The sequence below is a fragment of the Pseudorca crassidens genome, chromosome 19, assembly GCF_039906515.1.
Source record: "Pseudorca crassidens isolate mPseCra1 chromosome 19, mPseCra1.hap1, whole genome shotgun sequence".
NCBI lineage: Eukaryota > Metazoa > Chordata > Mammalia > Artiodactyla > Delphinidae > Pseudorca > Pseudorca crassidens.
The window spans coordinates 50,697,606-50,714,800 of NC_090314.1; the positions used below are offsets into that span (position 1 = coordinate 50,697,606).

A 17,195-nucleotide genomic window follows, 5' to 3' on the forward strand; every position below is an offset into this window, starting at 1 on the left:
TGAAGTAAAGAAAAGGGTGGAATTTAATCTTTATTTACAGGACACTGCAAGATATGAAATTCCACAAAGAAATAAGAAACCCATTGAGAGGAGAAGCTTCATACAGTATGTACAGTTTGGAACTGTTCAAGTATAGTTTCTTTGTAAAAAGTGCTACAATGACAAACCACGTGTAAAGAGTTCTTAGTAGAGAAACAGTAAGACAAACTTCTACCAAACATAGTACACAACAAACAACTTTATGCCTCAGATGTACAATCTAAAAGTTGAAGGTCCCAGCAGTGCCATCCTGAACTTGGAATGTATACCCTTCAGAGGTAGTTTCTGGCACAACATTTTGATCTTCCTCTTCCTGGAAGTATTTAAAAACAAACAATATAATCCCATAAATATGGCACATTTCTAAGAGGTAGCTGCCTAGAAGTCTATATTTACTTTTTTCTTCTTTTATCTCAATTTATTTAGGCTAAAAACAAAAACAAGTTTACACATTTCTCCCACCTCTGGCAACCACCAATCTGTTCTCCATATCTATGAGCTTGTGTGTGTGTTTTTTAACATTCCACATATAAGAGAGATCTTATGGTATTTGTCTTCCTCTGTCTGACTCATTTCACTTAGCATAATGCCTATAAGGTATTCACTCTTAAAGTCTTCATTTGTGTATTTCACCTTTAATCCTGAAACACACTTCAATATCTCAAATAGCAGAGGGAGGGATACTGAACTTGCCTGAGAGGGGAAGATTCTGAATGGGTTAAGAAATGCTACTACAACATGGATAAAACTAGAGATTATCATACTAAGTGAAATAAGTCAGAAAGACAAATACTGTATATTACTTACATGTGGAATCTAAACTACAACACAAATGAACCTATCTGTGAAACAGAATCACAGACATCAAGAACAGACTGGCGGTTGCCAAGAGGGAGGGGGATAGGGGAAGGATGGAGTGAGAGGCTGGCGTTAAATGTAAGCTATTATACATAGAATGGATAAACAAGTTCTTACTGTACAGCACAGAGAACTATAGTCAATATCCTATGATAAACCATAGTGGAAAATAATATACACAAAAAAGAATATATATGTATGTATAACTGAATCACTTTGCTGTACAGCAATAATTAACACAACATTGTAAATCAACAATACTTCAATAAAAAATTATAATACTAAAAGAAAAAAATTTTTAAAGAAAGTTTCTACAATTAACAGAAAAATAGAGATTTTTTTAACCTGTCACTTTGCAGTAGGCAAGAGCAAAACAGATTAGGCCAGAGAATGGCTGTGGGGTCGGCCTACTTCTCCAACTCCTACACAAACTTAGTCTCAAGATTCCAAGATTCATGGGACTTCCCTGGTAGCACAGTGGTTAAGACTCCGCGATCCCAGTGCAGGGGGCCCAGGTTCGATCCCTGGTCAGGGAACTGGAGCCCACAAGCATGCTGCAACTAAGACCCAGCACAACCAAATAAATAAATTAAACAACAACAACAAAAAAGATATTCTAAGATTCGTGAGGCTTTTCATTCGAAAGTAAATTGGTGACTTTTTAATATCTCAAGTTACAAAGATGGTATTATCATCAAGCCAAACATTAAAGGTGCAAATATGTATGTCATCTCCTACTTACACTAATATTTTACTGTATTTATCAGGGCTCATTAAAGAAGTATGAGGAAAAAAAAATCTTACGGGCTTAATCCTAAGTGTGTATTTTCCCAGTGCTTATTAACATTACCAGCTTACTCACCTCCACAGAGAAATACTTCTCAATCAAGCTTAATGAAGCTTTGTACACAGACTCATTTTCATGGTTTTGTAGAGCTTCAATTTTGTCCAAACCTCCACATTCTTCAATCATTATACTAAGTTTCTCAGTTTCACCTAGTTTCTCAGCAGCCTAAAAAAAAATTTCCAAGTTTAGTAGCTTCAACTTTGAATGTTCTGTTTTAATGAAGAAAACAATGTCTATGTTTGACTATCAATATGTATCAGACAGAAATAAACACAACAGTTCCTTCCATAATCCTATGAGATAAAACTATCTCCATTTTTATCTACATTTTACATTTTTTAAAAATTCAAGGGAATCAGACCTGTACTTGCTCTTAGCAACTACTTCTGTAGCCTTCAGCCACAACGATCATAGTATAGTTCTCAATCTTTTCTGTGCATCAAAATCACCTCGGCAACTTTAAAAATGACGGTATATCCAGGTTCAATTGGTCTGTGATGGGAATTGGAAATTACTAGTGTAAAAGCACCCCAGATAATCCCAAAATGTATGTAGTCAAGGAAGAGAACCATTGTCCAAGAGTAAAGAGGGCCTACGGTATGTAAAAACAAATTCCCTGGACTAGATTATTTGATGATATCAAGAACCTATTAGGTGTAAGAATGACATTGTGGCTAAATATGTTTTAAAGTTCTCAACTTTTAGAAGAAACATAAATTTTTAAAAATGAAATTACTTACTTGCTTCAAAATAAAATTTTAGGGCTTCCCTGGTGGCGCAGCGGTTAAGAATCCGCCTGCCAACGCAGGGGACACGGGTTTAAGCCCTGGTCTGGGAAGATCCCACATGCCGTGCAGCAGCTAAGCCCGTGCACAACTGCTGAGCCTACGCTCTAGAGCCCGTGAGCAACAACTACTGAGCCCACATGCCACAACTACTGAAGCCCATGTGCCTAGAGCCTGTGCCCCACAACGAGAAGCCACCGCAATGAGAAGCCCGCGCGCACCCCAACGAAGAGTAGCCCCCACTCGCCGCAACTAGAGAAAGCCCGCACGCAGCAACGAAGACCCAATGCAGCCAAAAATAAATTAATTAATTAAAAAAAATAAAATTTTAGGTAAGGTGAGTAGAAAAAGAGGCCAAATGTTGACAATTATTTATGCTAGGTGATGGATACACTAGGGATCATTATTCTAAACTCAACTTTGATATGTACAAATTTCCATAATCTGAAGTTTAAAGTTGTTGAGTAAGACCTACCTACCACCAAGCACTATGACAAGTGCCCTGTGCTAGCATGCTTGGATCAATTAGGAACGGAACCAGAAGAAAAATATAATTAACTAGGTCATTCAAATTTAATTTCACCAAAATTCAGTATGAAACTGGGGAATTAAAAACTCTTGACAAAATAAATAGGTATGAATAGTGTCCACATATGTACCTGACCTCAATTCAGGTGACATCATTCACCTGTCATCTCCTTTATCTCTCTTACAATCCGTTGTCACACCTTTTATCAAGAGTGTGGCCCCCATAAATGTCTCTCTGATTCTGTGGCCCCCTGAGTAAGCTCAGCTGCCCCCACCCCAGTCACCTTCATAGCAAACCAATTATCAAGTCCAAATTCAAACACATGCCACCTTCTTAAGACTTACCTGAAAGATATTTGAGATGGCATCCAGAATAACCAGAATAATTTTAGTGTCTTTCGCAGTTAGGAGGTTCATCAACGGTTCTATTATGCCACAATGAACAAGGTATACAATCTGCTCAACTGTTCCGCCGCTTGTGTAGTTGGTCACAGCCCATACAGCTTCCTTTTGTGTCTTAAAGTCGGCCTAATTAACATAAGGAAACAGGTTTATTTCAGAATGGTCATAAAAATAAGATTCCAAAAGTACTGTTCTAGAAAAACGGTGACTAAAACTACCAACTGGTTCTATCCAAGCTTAAGTAAAAGAAATGACTATTATTTAGCAAAAGCAGTTAAGTACAACTTTACATTAGTACATTAAGAATCTACCAAGTGCCTGTCCATAAACACTAACAATCCCTTATTAAGTCCTAAGACTTCATTACCTTAGAGAGAACGCCAACAAGGAATGGAACTAATCCATGATTTACAACTTGCTGTATCTGGTCCTGGCGGCCAGCCGTGATGTTTGACATTGTCCATGTAGCTTCCTTCTGAATATTAGTTTTGGAGTTCGTAAGCAGGCTGGGAAAGATGGCAAGTGCTCCTGCATCTATTACAACCTGAGTCTGTTCATCTGTCCCAGTGACAATATTCCCTATGGCTCTTAGCGCGGGAGTCTGAAAAGGAAAAAAATGTTGACGCTGGCGGTTATCCTTTATCTTTTCCAGCACTGCTCAAAATCTCTATACCCTAAAAGTTTTGACAAGTAAGAAGCTCATTATATGGCCTAAAATAGACAATATGTCAATATTAGTACCAATTGATTATGCTCCTTAGAGTTTATATTCTCACCTGAAAGTTAACTTACCACAATTGGCAATTCAGTAGCTCCTAAAAGCTTCACAAGTTGGGGTACAACCCCAGTTTTCACAACCATTTCAATCCGTTCATTTGGACCATCGGTAAGGTAGGAAATAGCCCAGCAGGTATCAGCTAAAACTTCTGGATCATCGTGATGCAGGAGACGAACTAAAGTAGGAAGAATTTGCTCAACAGCATCTAAGGGGGGTGCAGGATTCTTGTTGCGACAAAGATTTGAAAGTGTCCAGGTAAGATTACGTAAGTAACCACACTAGGGGAAAAGAAAAATGCAATGAAGTGCTCTGTTTTTTGAGAAGGTGGGAAAATTAGAATCAATGAATAACTTGATGTATGTTAAGTAACTTACCGCTAAAGATGACAAATCAGGAACCGCCAAAAGTGCCAACAGCGGGTCAACTGCACCATACTTGATAACCAAGTCTCGGAAAACTGAGCCATCACCTTTAAAAAAAAAAAAAAGGCAAAAGTTAACCGTAACTGCTTGTTTAGCACCATCAATTTCAGTGACTGAGTGCACCAGTGTCTTGAAGCAAAGAAAACACTCTCAGAAATTCCTTAAATTAGATGCCACTTCCACCCCTTATATGCACTGGAAGCAAGTAAGTTCAAAACCCAACACAGACGTCACTATTACTTATGACAAGGCACTTCTACTAACCTCAGTATGACTGAAGACACTCAAGTCAAAAGAATCTTAAATCCAAGTACCTGCAATGTTTCCTAGAGCCCATACAGCTTGTTCACTGATGTGAGTGTGGGGAGATGCCAACAGAGAAATGAATGCTGGGATAGCACCTCCATCTACCACAGCCTTTGTCTGTTCTGATGTCCCAGAAGCAATGTTAGTGAGGGCCCAAGCAGATTCAAACTGAATGGGACTACAATCAGTTCTGCCCAAGAAGGACACAAATTTTGGAATCAAACCAGCCCGGATTATGCTGTCTATAGGGGGCTGTTTTTCCCTGGAAAGCAGCTTCCTAAGGGTAAGCAAAAAGAGAAACAAAAATTGAAGGTGATTATCAAAACACATTCATATAAAAAAACAATTTAAAATGCAACTCAAGAGTTTAGAACTTTAAACAACCTTTTACAGTAAAGCACTAAATGCTGAGACATTCTGGAATTTAAGAGGAGCTGAGCAGACTGGCTGCATGGCGCTACCATAAGTTGCGTCGTAAACTACTTTTTTTCCAAAACTGAGATATTACCAATAATGTAGAACCTTCTCTCTGCATCTCTGCAGAAATCTACTTTAGATCTTATCACTTTTTAAAAACTTTGACAAATCTGATAGCATTGCACTCTCATTGTTAATTTGCATTTCTCTGACCACTAATGAAGCTAAACATCTTTTCCATGATCATTTGTCAACTGGATTTGCTTTTCCCCACACTGTCAAGCTACAGAAATTATTAATCCTTTCTATTATGGATATCACAAATATTTGTGTATGGTGGAAGATAAGAGTCTACATATATTTATTTCCTAAATGGATGGACCATTCTAAATAAATGGGATAGCACCTCCTTCCCATTAGCTATTAGGGATAGCTAATCCCACTTCCTGAATAATTCCTCCTTTCCCTGACAGACTTGAAATGCCACTCCGACAAAAACTTTGTAATTTTGTTAAAAAGTACACCAAAAGGTTAATAGTGATTATCACTAGAGGTAGATGGAATTTAGGCAATTACAGAAAATTTTATATCCTCCTAAGGGAAGATTCTAATGAAAATAGGTCTAGGCCTGGCTTAAACTTTACTTTACCCACACCACCTGCTCATCACTCTCCCACCAAAAAATGTAAAAAGGCTGATTTCTTAGGTTACCCATGCTATAGCAGACAAGGCTTACCTAGCAGCTTGAGTAGCTTGGAGCTGGCTTTCCAAATTGTTGCTATTTATGCCTTTGACAATGTCATCAACAGACCAATTTACAGTGCCCTACAAGAAAATGGAATTAATTTTGCAAATTATCATTTTCAAGATTAAATATAGGACTTCCCTGGTGGCGTAGCAGTTAAGAATCCACCTGCCAATGCAGGGGACACGGGTTCAAGCCCTGGTCCGGGAAGATCCCACATGCCGCAAAGCAACTAAGCCTGTGCACCACAACTACTGAGCCTGTGCTCTAGAGCCCGTGAGCCACAACTACTGAGCCTGTGTGCCACAACTACTGAAGTCCACGCGCCTAGAGCCCGTGCTCCACAACAAGAGAAGCCATTGCAGTGAAAAGTCCGAGCACCGCTAATGAAGGGTAGCCCCTGTTCACTGCAACCACAGAAAAGCCCATGTGTAGCAACGAAGACCCAACGCAGCCAAAAATAAAGTAAATAAAATAAAATAAATTTATTTAAAAAAAAGGATTAAATACAAACAATAAAATCCCAACCCTAAGTTTATAATCAGTTACTAAGAGTTTAGCCCTACATTAAAATTTGCCTGTTAATGAAATATTCATTTTTAATATGTAGAACAATTCTCAAACTTGGTGTCATGATTAAACAAAGTCTCAAGTAATGGAGTATCCCAGCATTTAGTCACTAGATAAAGTAGCTGTGAACAACTTTAAAAAAATGAATTAGAGCACTGTGAAGGTTATTCCTACCTTAGTCTAAATCACTTGTATTTAGATATGCTGGGATTTTTCATATCTAAGTTTGTTATCTATTCATTTCCATAGTAGTGTTACAAATATAAATGTATAGGTTGTGATCATAGGTTTGAGTTAACTGTAGCATTGCTTTGAGAACCAATGCTACAGTTAGCTCAAAAAGACAGTGTCCCTTTCTCCCTATAGGCTTACAACTTAACAAGGAAAATGTGACAAGCAAACAACCATATAATAAATGGCTATATGTATAACACTATATATATATATATATATATATATATATGGTGTTATATGTATATAGTGTTATACAGAATTTACTCTCCTTTTTTGGTGCAGAATGGGGTGCTACAGGAATTCTGAGAAGGGAGCATTTTTCCTGTTAGGCTAACCAAAGAGTGCTATAAGGAGAAGATGGGATTTGAGTATAAAACTCGAGAAATAGCGCATAGGTGGAATTCAATTAAAAAAAAAAACTGATAAAATACGGAGCGCTAAAGTAAAGCATAACATGAAAAAAAGTAGGAAAGTGCCCAATATCTTTGAAAGATGAAATACATAAATTTGAAAATCTAAGATGGGTCTAATTTACAAAAAACCTTCAAAAAATAAGGATTTAAAACCATAAAGTTTCTAAGATGTTTAAAGCAGAATTTTAGGAAAATTTTTAGGTAAGTAGTATGTGGCACAGAATGAAGGGAAAGATAAAATTAGGAGACTACTGAAAGTATTTCAGTACTGAGGAAAAAGACCTGAATAAAGCTGGTGACAAGTATAAAAAATAGAGAAGAAAGGAAGGAAGGAAGGGAAAGAGAAAGAGAAAGAAAGAGGTAGAAATAAGATGGTTCTGGACATGATTAACTTTCAATTAACAGTTAAATGGCCAGGTCAAGGTATGAGCTGGCAACTGAAAATGCAGGGAAACTTGAAGGGAGATCAGAGCTAAAGACAACCTTAGGATCAGCTTCAGTAGATTTCGGAGGGTGGGCAGGAAAAAGACAACCCATCAGAATTACTGCCGGGTAGCACACAAAAACAGATCTTCACATTTGATAGTTAAAACCACAAAGCTAGGAATGTTGATTTAAATTTCTAAGAAAAGCCCCATATTGATTTTTCTGGGTTTACCGTAATTCATAAGCTAAAATATCCTTACCTGGTTGTTGCGGTTTTCCTGCAGTGGAGAAGCAGCATCATCTGGAAAAGAGCTGACATTTCTCCTTTTCAGCATCTGGTCATCCTTCTTAGCTTTCCTGAGCTCCACATTAACTTCTATTCGGCGCCGCCTCATTTCCTTGAGCAAAGACAACACATTATCTCACCTATTACAATCAGTTTTTGTTGCCAAGTGAGGGCACTTTTTCAAATTCGCTCAAAATTTTGACCCCCTTTCCAAATATATTCCCGTTTAAAAAATATCATAGGAAAGCAACAGAAGGTACTCACTGTACTGTCTTTCCCCTTGTTCTTGAATCTGTTAAGGCGGGCAGCTGGTGAATTAGCATTCTCATTGGTGGACATGGTTATGAGACAAAGGGAGAAAGCTGTAAGATGAGGGAGAGAAAAAAATTTCCCTTTTATCATTTTGTTGTGCAATAAGATGAGCATTAATGGAATTATCAAACACATATTGAGTCTACATTTCTATGTGAGAGGAAGAACTTCCTTTTTCAGCACTATTAAACAGCTTTGGCCAAATGATCTTCGGCCCCTCCCCTCTGAAGGGCTGATAACTTCCTGGAGCAGTACTGTCCACCAGAAATATAATGCAGGCTGCATAAATTTAAGTTTCCTAGTAGCCACATTTTTAAAAAAGCAAAAAGGAACAAAATGAAATTAACTTCAGTAACATATTTTATTTAACCCAACATATATTTTCTCATTTCAACACGTTACATCAAAAAATTACTGAGATATTTTACATTCTTTTTTCTTCGAGATCTTGCAGGGACTTTAAGCTTACAGCATAACTCAATTCAGAGTAGCCACATGCGTTTGGGGACTACCACACCGGACAGTGTGCCTCTAAACTCTATATGGGATCTATAAATAGTTAATTGAAGACAAAGTAGGGGAAATGAGGTTACAGTTAAAATCTATGTCCTAGGGGCCATAAATTCCGATCCTCTGGAGCCTCTACTGTCTTTAAAAGGCCCAAACAGGTACATTCTCCACGTCAGAAAATTTTTTTAAAATCGGATTCATCATTACTTTGTGGAGTCTTTCATAAAATTTCCTGCCCACCCACCCTGAACACCTGCGACGCAGTTCTGCATCTTCAGCATCTCGCATACATTTTCATTTCCAGAAATTCTGAGCGAATCCACTAAATTAGGCTGATTATCAGCTGTGCTTCACTCAAACTCAGCTACTTAAGAGCATTCTCCAAGAGAGCACAAAAGTAAAAGTCTTCCTTACAAGTGGCTATCTTTAATTCCATTCTGTTCTTTTACGAAATTGTGACACAACCAAACCTGGGCCTACGTGTTAAGAGACAGAACTTGCAACTGCCACCTCCATCTCCAGTCCCTTCCCCTGCCCCACGCCCCCAGCCCCGACCCCATTTCGGGGAAGCAGCAGCGGGAACGGGCGGAGGAGGAGCCAGAGGCGCTGGGCCCCCTACCGAGGCTTTCCTCCTCGGGCCTCACTCTGATTCTCTCTCAAAGACAATCGCGGCTGTTCGGAGGGCCTCGAGACCTACAGCCAAGCATCGTGCAACGCCCGTCTCGCCAACGAACTACGCCCCCGAGGCCTCGTTAACCAGAGAGGCCAAAGCCAGGCCCGGCACCTACCCCGGGCCTCCCCTCCCGCCGCCTGCAATCCGAGCGCGGCCTTGCGGGCCAGCCGTTGCCGCTCGGGCCGGGCTGCGGCCTCAGTTCGTACCTACACAGCCGGCTCAAGCTTCCACAGGAGGCGGTGCGGGGCGCACAGGCTGCGGATCGACTGCACTCAAGACGTGCACCACGGTCAGCCAGAGGACGGTGTGGCTCGAGCAGCCGGCCGGCGCGATTTAAATTTCCCGGTGGCCCCGCATTCCGATTGGCTGGTTCGAGCTTACGCTATGCGCCCATTGGTGGATTTGAAAAACACGTTGGGGCGGGGGTCAGAGGGCCCCGAAGAAGAGAGGATAGCATCGCGAGATAAGGGAGAGGCCGGGCTATCCCAGAGCGCCTTGCAGTTCGGAGGAGAAAGACTCCAGATCCCGGCATGCAGCGCGAAGGGCCAGTTCCCAGTCAGCCATGCCTGGAGCGTTGGCTTTTAGCAGTGGGTTTATGCCTGTATGGTGGATGGTAGTTTCCCTGGATGTTTGCCTTAAACAAGTACCACAAATGATTCCCAAAATAATTCTCTTTCAAAATCTTGATATAGAAATATATTGCTATGCATTTTTCCCCTGATAGGACTCAGAAGGAACTTGGCCGGGGTTTCTGGCCATCAAGGAGGGGAGGGGTAAGGCAGATATGTGCTGCATTTTTTAGGTGGTGTTGATGTTGTTGTTTAACTTGCGTCATGCAAAAGACTGCATAGAAGGCATAAATATGGTAACAAAAGATTTATTATGCCTGTTTCTCCAGTCTTATTTTTAATAATTTCAAATACAGTAGAGCTGCAAATCTTTATCCATATTTGCCAAATGTTAACATCTGCCACATTTACTATTTCTTTCTCTATGTAAATATATATACACACGGCTTTTACATATTACTTTTTGAACCATTTGAGAGCAAGTCTGAGAAATCATGTCCCTTTACCCCTAAATATTTCGGCTTATATCTTGTAAGAATTCTATTATATAACCACACCACAATCATCAAATTCAAGACAACTGAACTTTGATGCGATTACTTATTTATAGTCTGTGTTCAAATTTTGTCAATTGTTATAGTAATGATCTATGCTATATTTTATACATTTCTGAATAAAATGTTTGTATTTTCTTGTACTTTTTAAAAAAGCATCAATGATGGTTATCAGAACCTCAGGATTATGGGCCACTTTGTTGTCTTTTTGCAACTTTTCTGTATTCTGAAAAGGGTATTTTTAAGAAAAGCTGTATTGGCTTATTTTTTACTATAGATAAATTCAAACAATTATCTTCATCCCTTCTCGCAGGCACTTTTGCCAGCCTCACTCATTGTGTAGCAGCTATGAGAGTCATAGGAGGTTGATTCTACTCCCACCTAACCAATCAGCACAATCCTATCTCCCTAAATGCAAAAATGTGGAAGGATTTCACCTCCAAACCAGTCACTACAAGGCATTCTCTTGGCTACTGTGAATGGTTCTGGGGAAGTCATGTGACCTAAATTCATCCAGTTGGGAAGCCTGTGCCTTTTGTTTAATGATTAGAGGTTGGAAAGCAGGCTCTGTTCTTCTGAACGGAGAGATGTGAGTCCTAGAAATCTGAATTAGACAGTTGTAGAGAAACCAGGATCAACAGCCTGCCTTACCTCAGAAAGCTGCTTATATGACTTTGAAATTACATCATCCAATACATTTCCTTTGTTGTTTAAGCTCGTTAAATTGGGTTTTCTTTTTTTTTTTTTAATTTATTTTTTGGCTGCGTTGGGTCTTTGTTGCTGTGCGTGGGCTTTCTCTAGTTGCGGCTAGGGGGGCTACTCTTTGTTGCGGTGCGCAGGCTTCTCTTGTTGCAGAGCACGGGCTGTAGGCGCGCGGGCTTAGTAGTTGTGGCGCACGGGCTTAGTTGTTCTGCAGCATGTGGGATCTTCCCGGAGGAGGGTTCGAACCCATGTCCCCTGCGTTGGCACGTGGATTCTTAGCGGTTGGATTCTTAACACTGCGCCACCAGGGAAGCCCCAAATTGGGTTTTCTTTTGCTTGCAAGTATTGGGTACTATGTGCCCAGAATTGTTCTAAGTGTTTTACCTTTATGAATACATTTAATCTTCACAACTCTGTGAGGTAGTATTATTATTTGTTCCATTTCACAGAAGAGTGGGTGGTTAAGTAACTTGTACAGGTTCGCACAGGAGTAAATGGCAGACAGGATTCAAACCCAGGCCATCTCATTCCAGGATCCGTGCTCTCTGACCACTATTCTGTGCTTGCACCTGAAAATAACCTGAAACAGAAGTAAAATGTCAAAAGTGAAAGTTGCCTTTGAAAGATACAACCTTGTCCTGGGAAAGCATACACCCCCAACTGTTCCTATTGTAGTTTGGATGGAGATTCAGGAGAGGGTCTGTCTGGCCTAAGCCAATCAGTACATTCCATCTGCCAGACACAGGAATTTGGTGATAAAGATGTAACACAATGCAGTAAAATATTTACTGAGACTTTTGTGAGATATCCCCTCTCTTCCAGTGGACTGCGTGCTCTGATGATGTGAGCCTGAGAGTGAAGCTGCTCCAGAGAAGCAAACCCAAGTGTGCCCAAGTCTGAATAATTATAGTTTACCTGTCAGTCATTCTTTCAAGAACTATGTTCCACTGAAAAAGCAGCCAGTTTAGCCTGCAACTCAAACACTGAACAAATGTTTTCCTCAAGAGACAACCATTGAATTCTGTGGTAAAAGTGATTTATGCATAATTCCCATTTTGTCCCACAAAATATTAAAAAGATGTGTACTCAAGGGTCGAGATTTAAATTAATAATTCTTATAGTGTCATCAAGGATGTTCTTAAGTGAAGCTGGCCCAAATTCCCTCCCCTCCCTCCACTGCACAAAGGTGAAGAATAACGATTATTGCTTAGTGTCACTGCCTTGATTCGCTGTGTCAGTTTTACCCACCATTGCTTCTGCACCATCGTTGCTATATGATTATTTATTATTCACTAATAATGTCCTAGTTTTTGTGAAAAGCATTTCCTGGATGACTCAGGATCCACAGGTAATAAAACTGACACATAACACACTGACACATAAGATTTGAAAGATGCACACCAAAATGTTAATAGTGGTTAACTCTGAATGGTAAAATTATAATCAATTTCAATTTTTGTTTGGCTTACCCCCATTTTATACAATTTTTTAAATGAACAGGTATTATGTGTCTAAGAAGAAAACGAAATCGTGTATTTTTAAAAATAACAAATGCAGCACCTTTATATGCAACAAGCATACAGATACTATGCATGGAACCAGAAAATCTCTAAATCTTTATCGAAGACCTAGCTTTAGGATAAAAACAAAACAAAATTCGTATTATTTTGTATTTAGGGACCTCGTTATATTTATTTTCCCTTCAATTCGGAGGGAAAGAAGAGATGGGGAGAAAAATGTTTGTAGGTGAGTGGGGGAGAAGGGCAGATTTGAAGAAAAGCCTGTTCACCCTGCAAACTCCCAACAGCTTCCAGCACATAATGTTATCCAATTAACGTACTTTGAATAAATGCAGGGGAAAAAAGGGAAGGAGGGAGCTGTTAGGGACGGGAAGGTTGGGGGGATGCGGTAGGACCTCACCCCAGAAGAAGGTCGCAAGAACTCTGCAAAATGCAGAGGCCCGGGACCGCCCTGGTAAATAGAATTAGAACGGGGAGAGTCCAAGCATTGGAATTTTGTTTAGAGTTCCCCCGCCCACCAAGTGCGCCTAGTATACTGCCAGGACTGAGACCCTTCCGAAAACCCAAGAGGAAACAGCTCCCCCAGAGACACCCAAAGCCGCCCGCGTGCGGGCCACGCAGTACCAGGGCAATGGGGTGGGGCAGATCCTGCGCATGCGCGCGGAGGCTCTGGCGGCGGGACGGGTCGAGGGCGCAGGAGTGCGCAGGCGCGTGCTGCAGGCACTGGGGGCGGCTCCCAAATCACACACCGCCGGAAGGGAGGCCGCAGAGCGCGAGGGCGGTGCGCGATGATGGCATTGCGTAAGGGGACGGTGTGAGAACCCGGATCCCGTGGTGACCCAGTGGCCTAATGGATAAGGCATCAGCCTCCGGAGCTGGGGATTGTGGGTTCGAGTCCCATCTGGGTCGCACGGAGATTAATTTTGATGGAGAGAAACGCCCTGATGAGCTCAAAAGTAGATTTTGAAATGTCGTAATTTCGCTTTCTCTACAGCGATCTCGAGGGCTATCCTATTTACAAATTAGGAAATGCATCTCCGAGTTCTAACAGCACTGGAATTGAGACCTTGCAAGTGAAAGCTAAAATCTGACCCAAAAGGGGAGCATTTACTCTTGCTTAGTTTATACTGATCTTTAAAAGAGAAAAGGCTTAGGAAACAGCAACTGCCAACTGGACAGATGGCATCATTTCTTTTTCTATCTTTTAAAAATGGGTTTCATCATGGGCAGCCACACATGCAAAACTTCCTCCCCATTCTTATCCCAAGGGGTGTGTGAGCAGATTCAACTGTGCTGGGTCCAAACATTTATTTCCAGTACTAAGGAGAATATATAAGCAACTGTGTTTTTATCTGTGCTAAAACATACAAATACAATAAATATAATTTATGGTTTCTGCCCCTAAAGTATAATGAACAACAAATTGTAGTTGGAACATAAGGTTTGTATGTGTGTGTGTGTGTATTTAATTTGCAAATTACTGTAATAAAAGAAATACAATCAGAGTTTAAGTTTGTCAGACTGGTTCAGTTGACTAGCTTGAAAAGTTTAAACTCTTCTTCTAAAACTTGTACAAGAGGAATATCGAGGAATAAGTCCTACTTCTGAAAAACAACTTAAATACTAAGTGCGATGTGGTATCCTGGATTTGAGTCTGAAAAAGATAAAGGACGTTAGTGGAAAAACCAGTGGAATCCGAATACATTCTGGAGTTTAGTTACCAAGAGAAGAGTATGCCAATGTTGATTTCTTAGTTGTAACAAGTGTACATGGTAATATAAGATGTTAGCATCAGGGGAAACTGAGTGAAGGGTATATGGGAGCCCTCTGTTCTATCTTTGCAACTGCCATGTAAATCTGAAATTATTCCAAAATTAAAATTTATTAGAGAAAGAACCCCTAAACAATCAATGGGGAAATTTAGCTGATACCTTTACCCCCAACCCTTCTTTTTTCTTTTTTGGCCACACCGTGCAGGATCTTAGTTCCCCAGACCACCCATCAAACCCGTGCCCCCTGCATTGGGAGCGCAGAGTCTTAACTACTGGATCGCCAGGGAAGCGCCCCCCACCTTTTTTAAGATTAGGAATGTAGGGCTGAATTTAAAAACCGGAACACATTAACAAATAAATAAGCCCAGGACATAATTTCCAGCTGCATTCTTGGTACCTCAGCGCTGACGGCCACATTAGGTCCTTGCTACAGTAGGTGCTCAAAAAATCGGAGCTGCATTGTCTCCTGCCTCCTACCTGTAGGCAGCATCTGGGGACAACGGAGAGTGACAATGTCTCTGTGGTCCAAAGGCAAGATTGCTCTCGTACACAATACTCAGCCTGAGGACTGGGCAGGACAAACTCCTCACACGTCCTCCCCTCTCTGGGCTTCTGACTGGCCTGCTCAGCCTCCAGCAAGCTCACTCTCCCACCTCATTTCTCTCCTACAGCCTCTCCTCTCAGCCCAGCTCCTTCTCTCTGGCAGATGTTTTGTGACTCATTCACCATAGTTCATTTGGCTGAAGTCAATGCCTACTGAACACCCCACATTCAAGTCATTCCATGCAAATTCCACATTTTCCTCTTCCCTCACCTCCATCATCTCCTCCGTGTTTTCCCTCTTCTGTCTCACATGAAGAGATGTCTCTCCTCCAGTCCCAGGCCAGTCCCTCCCTCTGATTTTGCTTTGAACCCCTCTCTCCTCAGGAAACTTGTCTGACACTTAGTAAACACTCAGAAGGTGGAAGCCCGTTAATTCCCCCCCTTGACTATGTCTTTCGTTTGCCTCTACTGGCTGTTTCCTTTGAGCCTCAAACATTCTACAGATTCTCCAGTCCTTAAAAGCTCACCCTTGGTCCTGGGCACCTGGCATGAGTCCTGGGCACCTCCCTCCATGCATTCAGGTTGCCTCAAGGGCGGCTCCTGAGTCCCCAGGGTCTCCTTCCCTCCACCTGCCATGTTCTCTTCATTCCTCTGTCGCCGGCCACACTCCTCCTGGAGAGGGACCTCTTAATTGGCAAATTTAAGAAATACCTTTCAGTCATTTTCTTGCTTGACTTTGACCTGAAGTTTGAAATTCATTTTATTTTTTATTTATTTATTGTTTATTTTTGGCTGCGTTGGGTCTTCGTTGCTGTGCACAGGCTTCCTCTAGTTGCGGCAAGCAGGGGCTACTCTTCATCACGGTTTGCGGTCTTCTCATTGTGGTGGCTTCTACTGTGGCAGAGCACGGGCTCTAGGCACGCGGGCTTCAGTAGTTGCGGCATGTGGGCTCAGTAGTTGTGGCTCGCAGGCTCTAGAGCACAGGCTCAGCAGTTGTGGCGCACGGGCTTAGTTGCTCCACGGCACGTGGGATCTTCCTGGATCAGGGCTTGAACCCGTGTGCCCTGCATTGGCAGGCGGCTTCTTAACCAATGCGCCACCAGGGAAGCCTCCGGCCCTTTCTTCTTGAAACACACCCTTTTCCCAGGCTTCCAGAAAAATGTGTTTTTTCTCAGTTCTCCAGTCAATTTCTCAATCTCCTTTGCTAGTTCCGTCTTGTTTCCAACAATGGAAACAAACCAGCCCAACCCAAGCAAAGCAAATGAGAATTCATTGGAAAGACATGGGGAAGGGAAGTGCTTACTAAACAGGGGGGCAAAACCGGAGGACCAGTCGTGGGAACCAGCCAGAATAAGGACACACCAATGGACCCCCAAAAGCAAGAAGCTGGAAGCACAGTGACTCTCAGAGCCAGGGACAATTGTCAGGAGGCCACCACTGCTGCCATCATTGCCCCTTGTCACGCAGCTAGACCTGCAGTAAGTGCCTCTGATAGTTTTCTTCATCCTAGGGTCACTTGCTCCAGAGTCAAGTTTCCCAGGAAAAGCTTACAATTGGCCCAACTTTCTCCCGTTGATTCATGGGGCCACAAAGGAATCACCCTCCCACCAATTCTTCCCTAAAAGGGGAAGAGGTAATTCCGTAAAAAGAAAAAGAGGCATGAATGCTAACTAGCCATGCAAAACACCGGCACCTATCCTCAGCACAAACGTTGTACATTTTATTTTGAGTATTCCATATTAATTGTTCCACCATGACCGTTGATTTTAGGTGATGTAGACTGGTTGTTTTTTTTTTCTCATTCAGCTTTGTTTTAATGAGTCTCAAAATCCTCTGACACATTTTTGGTCCAGTTGCTTCCATTAAAAAGTTCTGATTTTAAGAACTAATAACTTAAAATTGCCACAGACACAGACACACACACACACACACACACACACACACACACACACGGTCCACAAAACGTTCTCCCTTCCGTCTGAAA

The 17,195-nt window shown here is 41.5% G+C and overlaps 1 protein-coding gene and 1 non-coding gene across 3 annotated transcripts; one reads left to right on the forward strand and one right to left on the reverse strand.

The window, feature by feature from the left end:
* On the reverse strand, positions 1 to 9,895 carry KPNA2 (karyopherin subunit alpha 2). 2 transcript variants are annotated; one of them, XM_067715028.1, is made up of 11 exons: positions 9,758 to 9,895; positions 8,321 to 8,418; positions 8,031 to 8,168; positions 6,119 to 6,207; positions 4,974 to 5,242; positions 4,612 to 4,706; positions 4,252 to 4,515; positions 3,827 to 4,060; positions 3,403 to 3,585; positions 1,760 to 1,909; positions 1 to 352 (listed from the first exon to the last, which is right to left on the reverse strand). In XM_067715028.1, exons 2-11 carry the CDS (start codon positions 8,393 to 8,395, stop codon positions 260 to 262), a joined length of 1,590 nt encoding a protein of 529 aa, XP_067571129.1. In that variant the 5' UTR covers positions 8,396 to 8,418; positions 9,758 to 9,895; the 3' UTR covers positions 1 to 259. The 2 variants fall into 2 exon arrangements, with proteins under 2 accessions (XP_067571129.1, XP_067571130.1); XM_067715029.1 differs by having other exon boundaries at positions 9,762 to 9,866.
* Positions 9,896 to 13,732: 3,837 nt separating this feature from the next.
* On the forward strand, positions 13,733 to 13,805 carry TRNAR-CCG (transfer RNA arginine (anticodon CCG)). The gene has a single exon. It is a non-coding gene; the product is annotated as a tRNA-Arg (tRNA).
* The last annotated feature ends 3,390 nt before the right edge of the window (positions 13,806 to 17,195 follow it).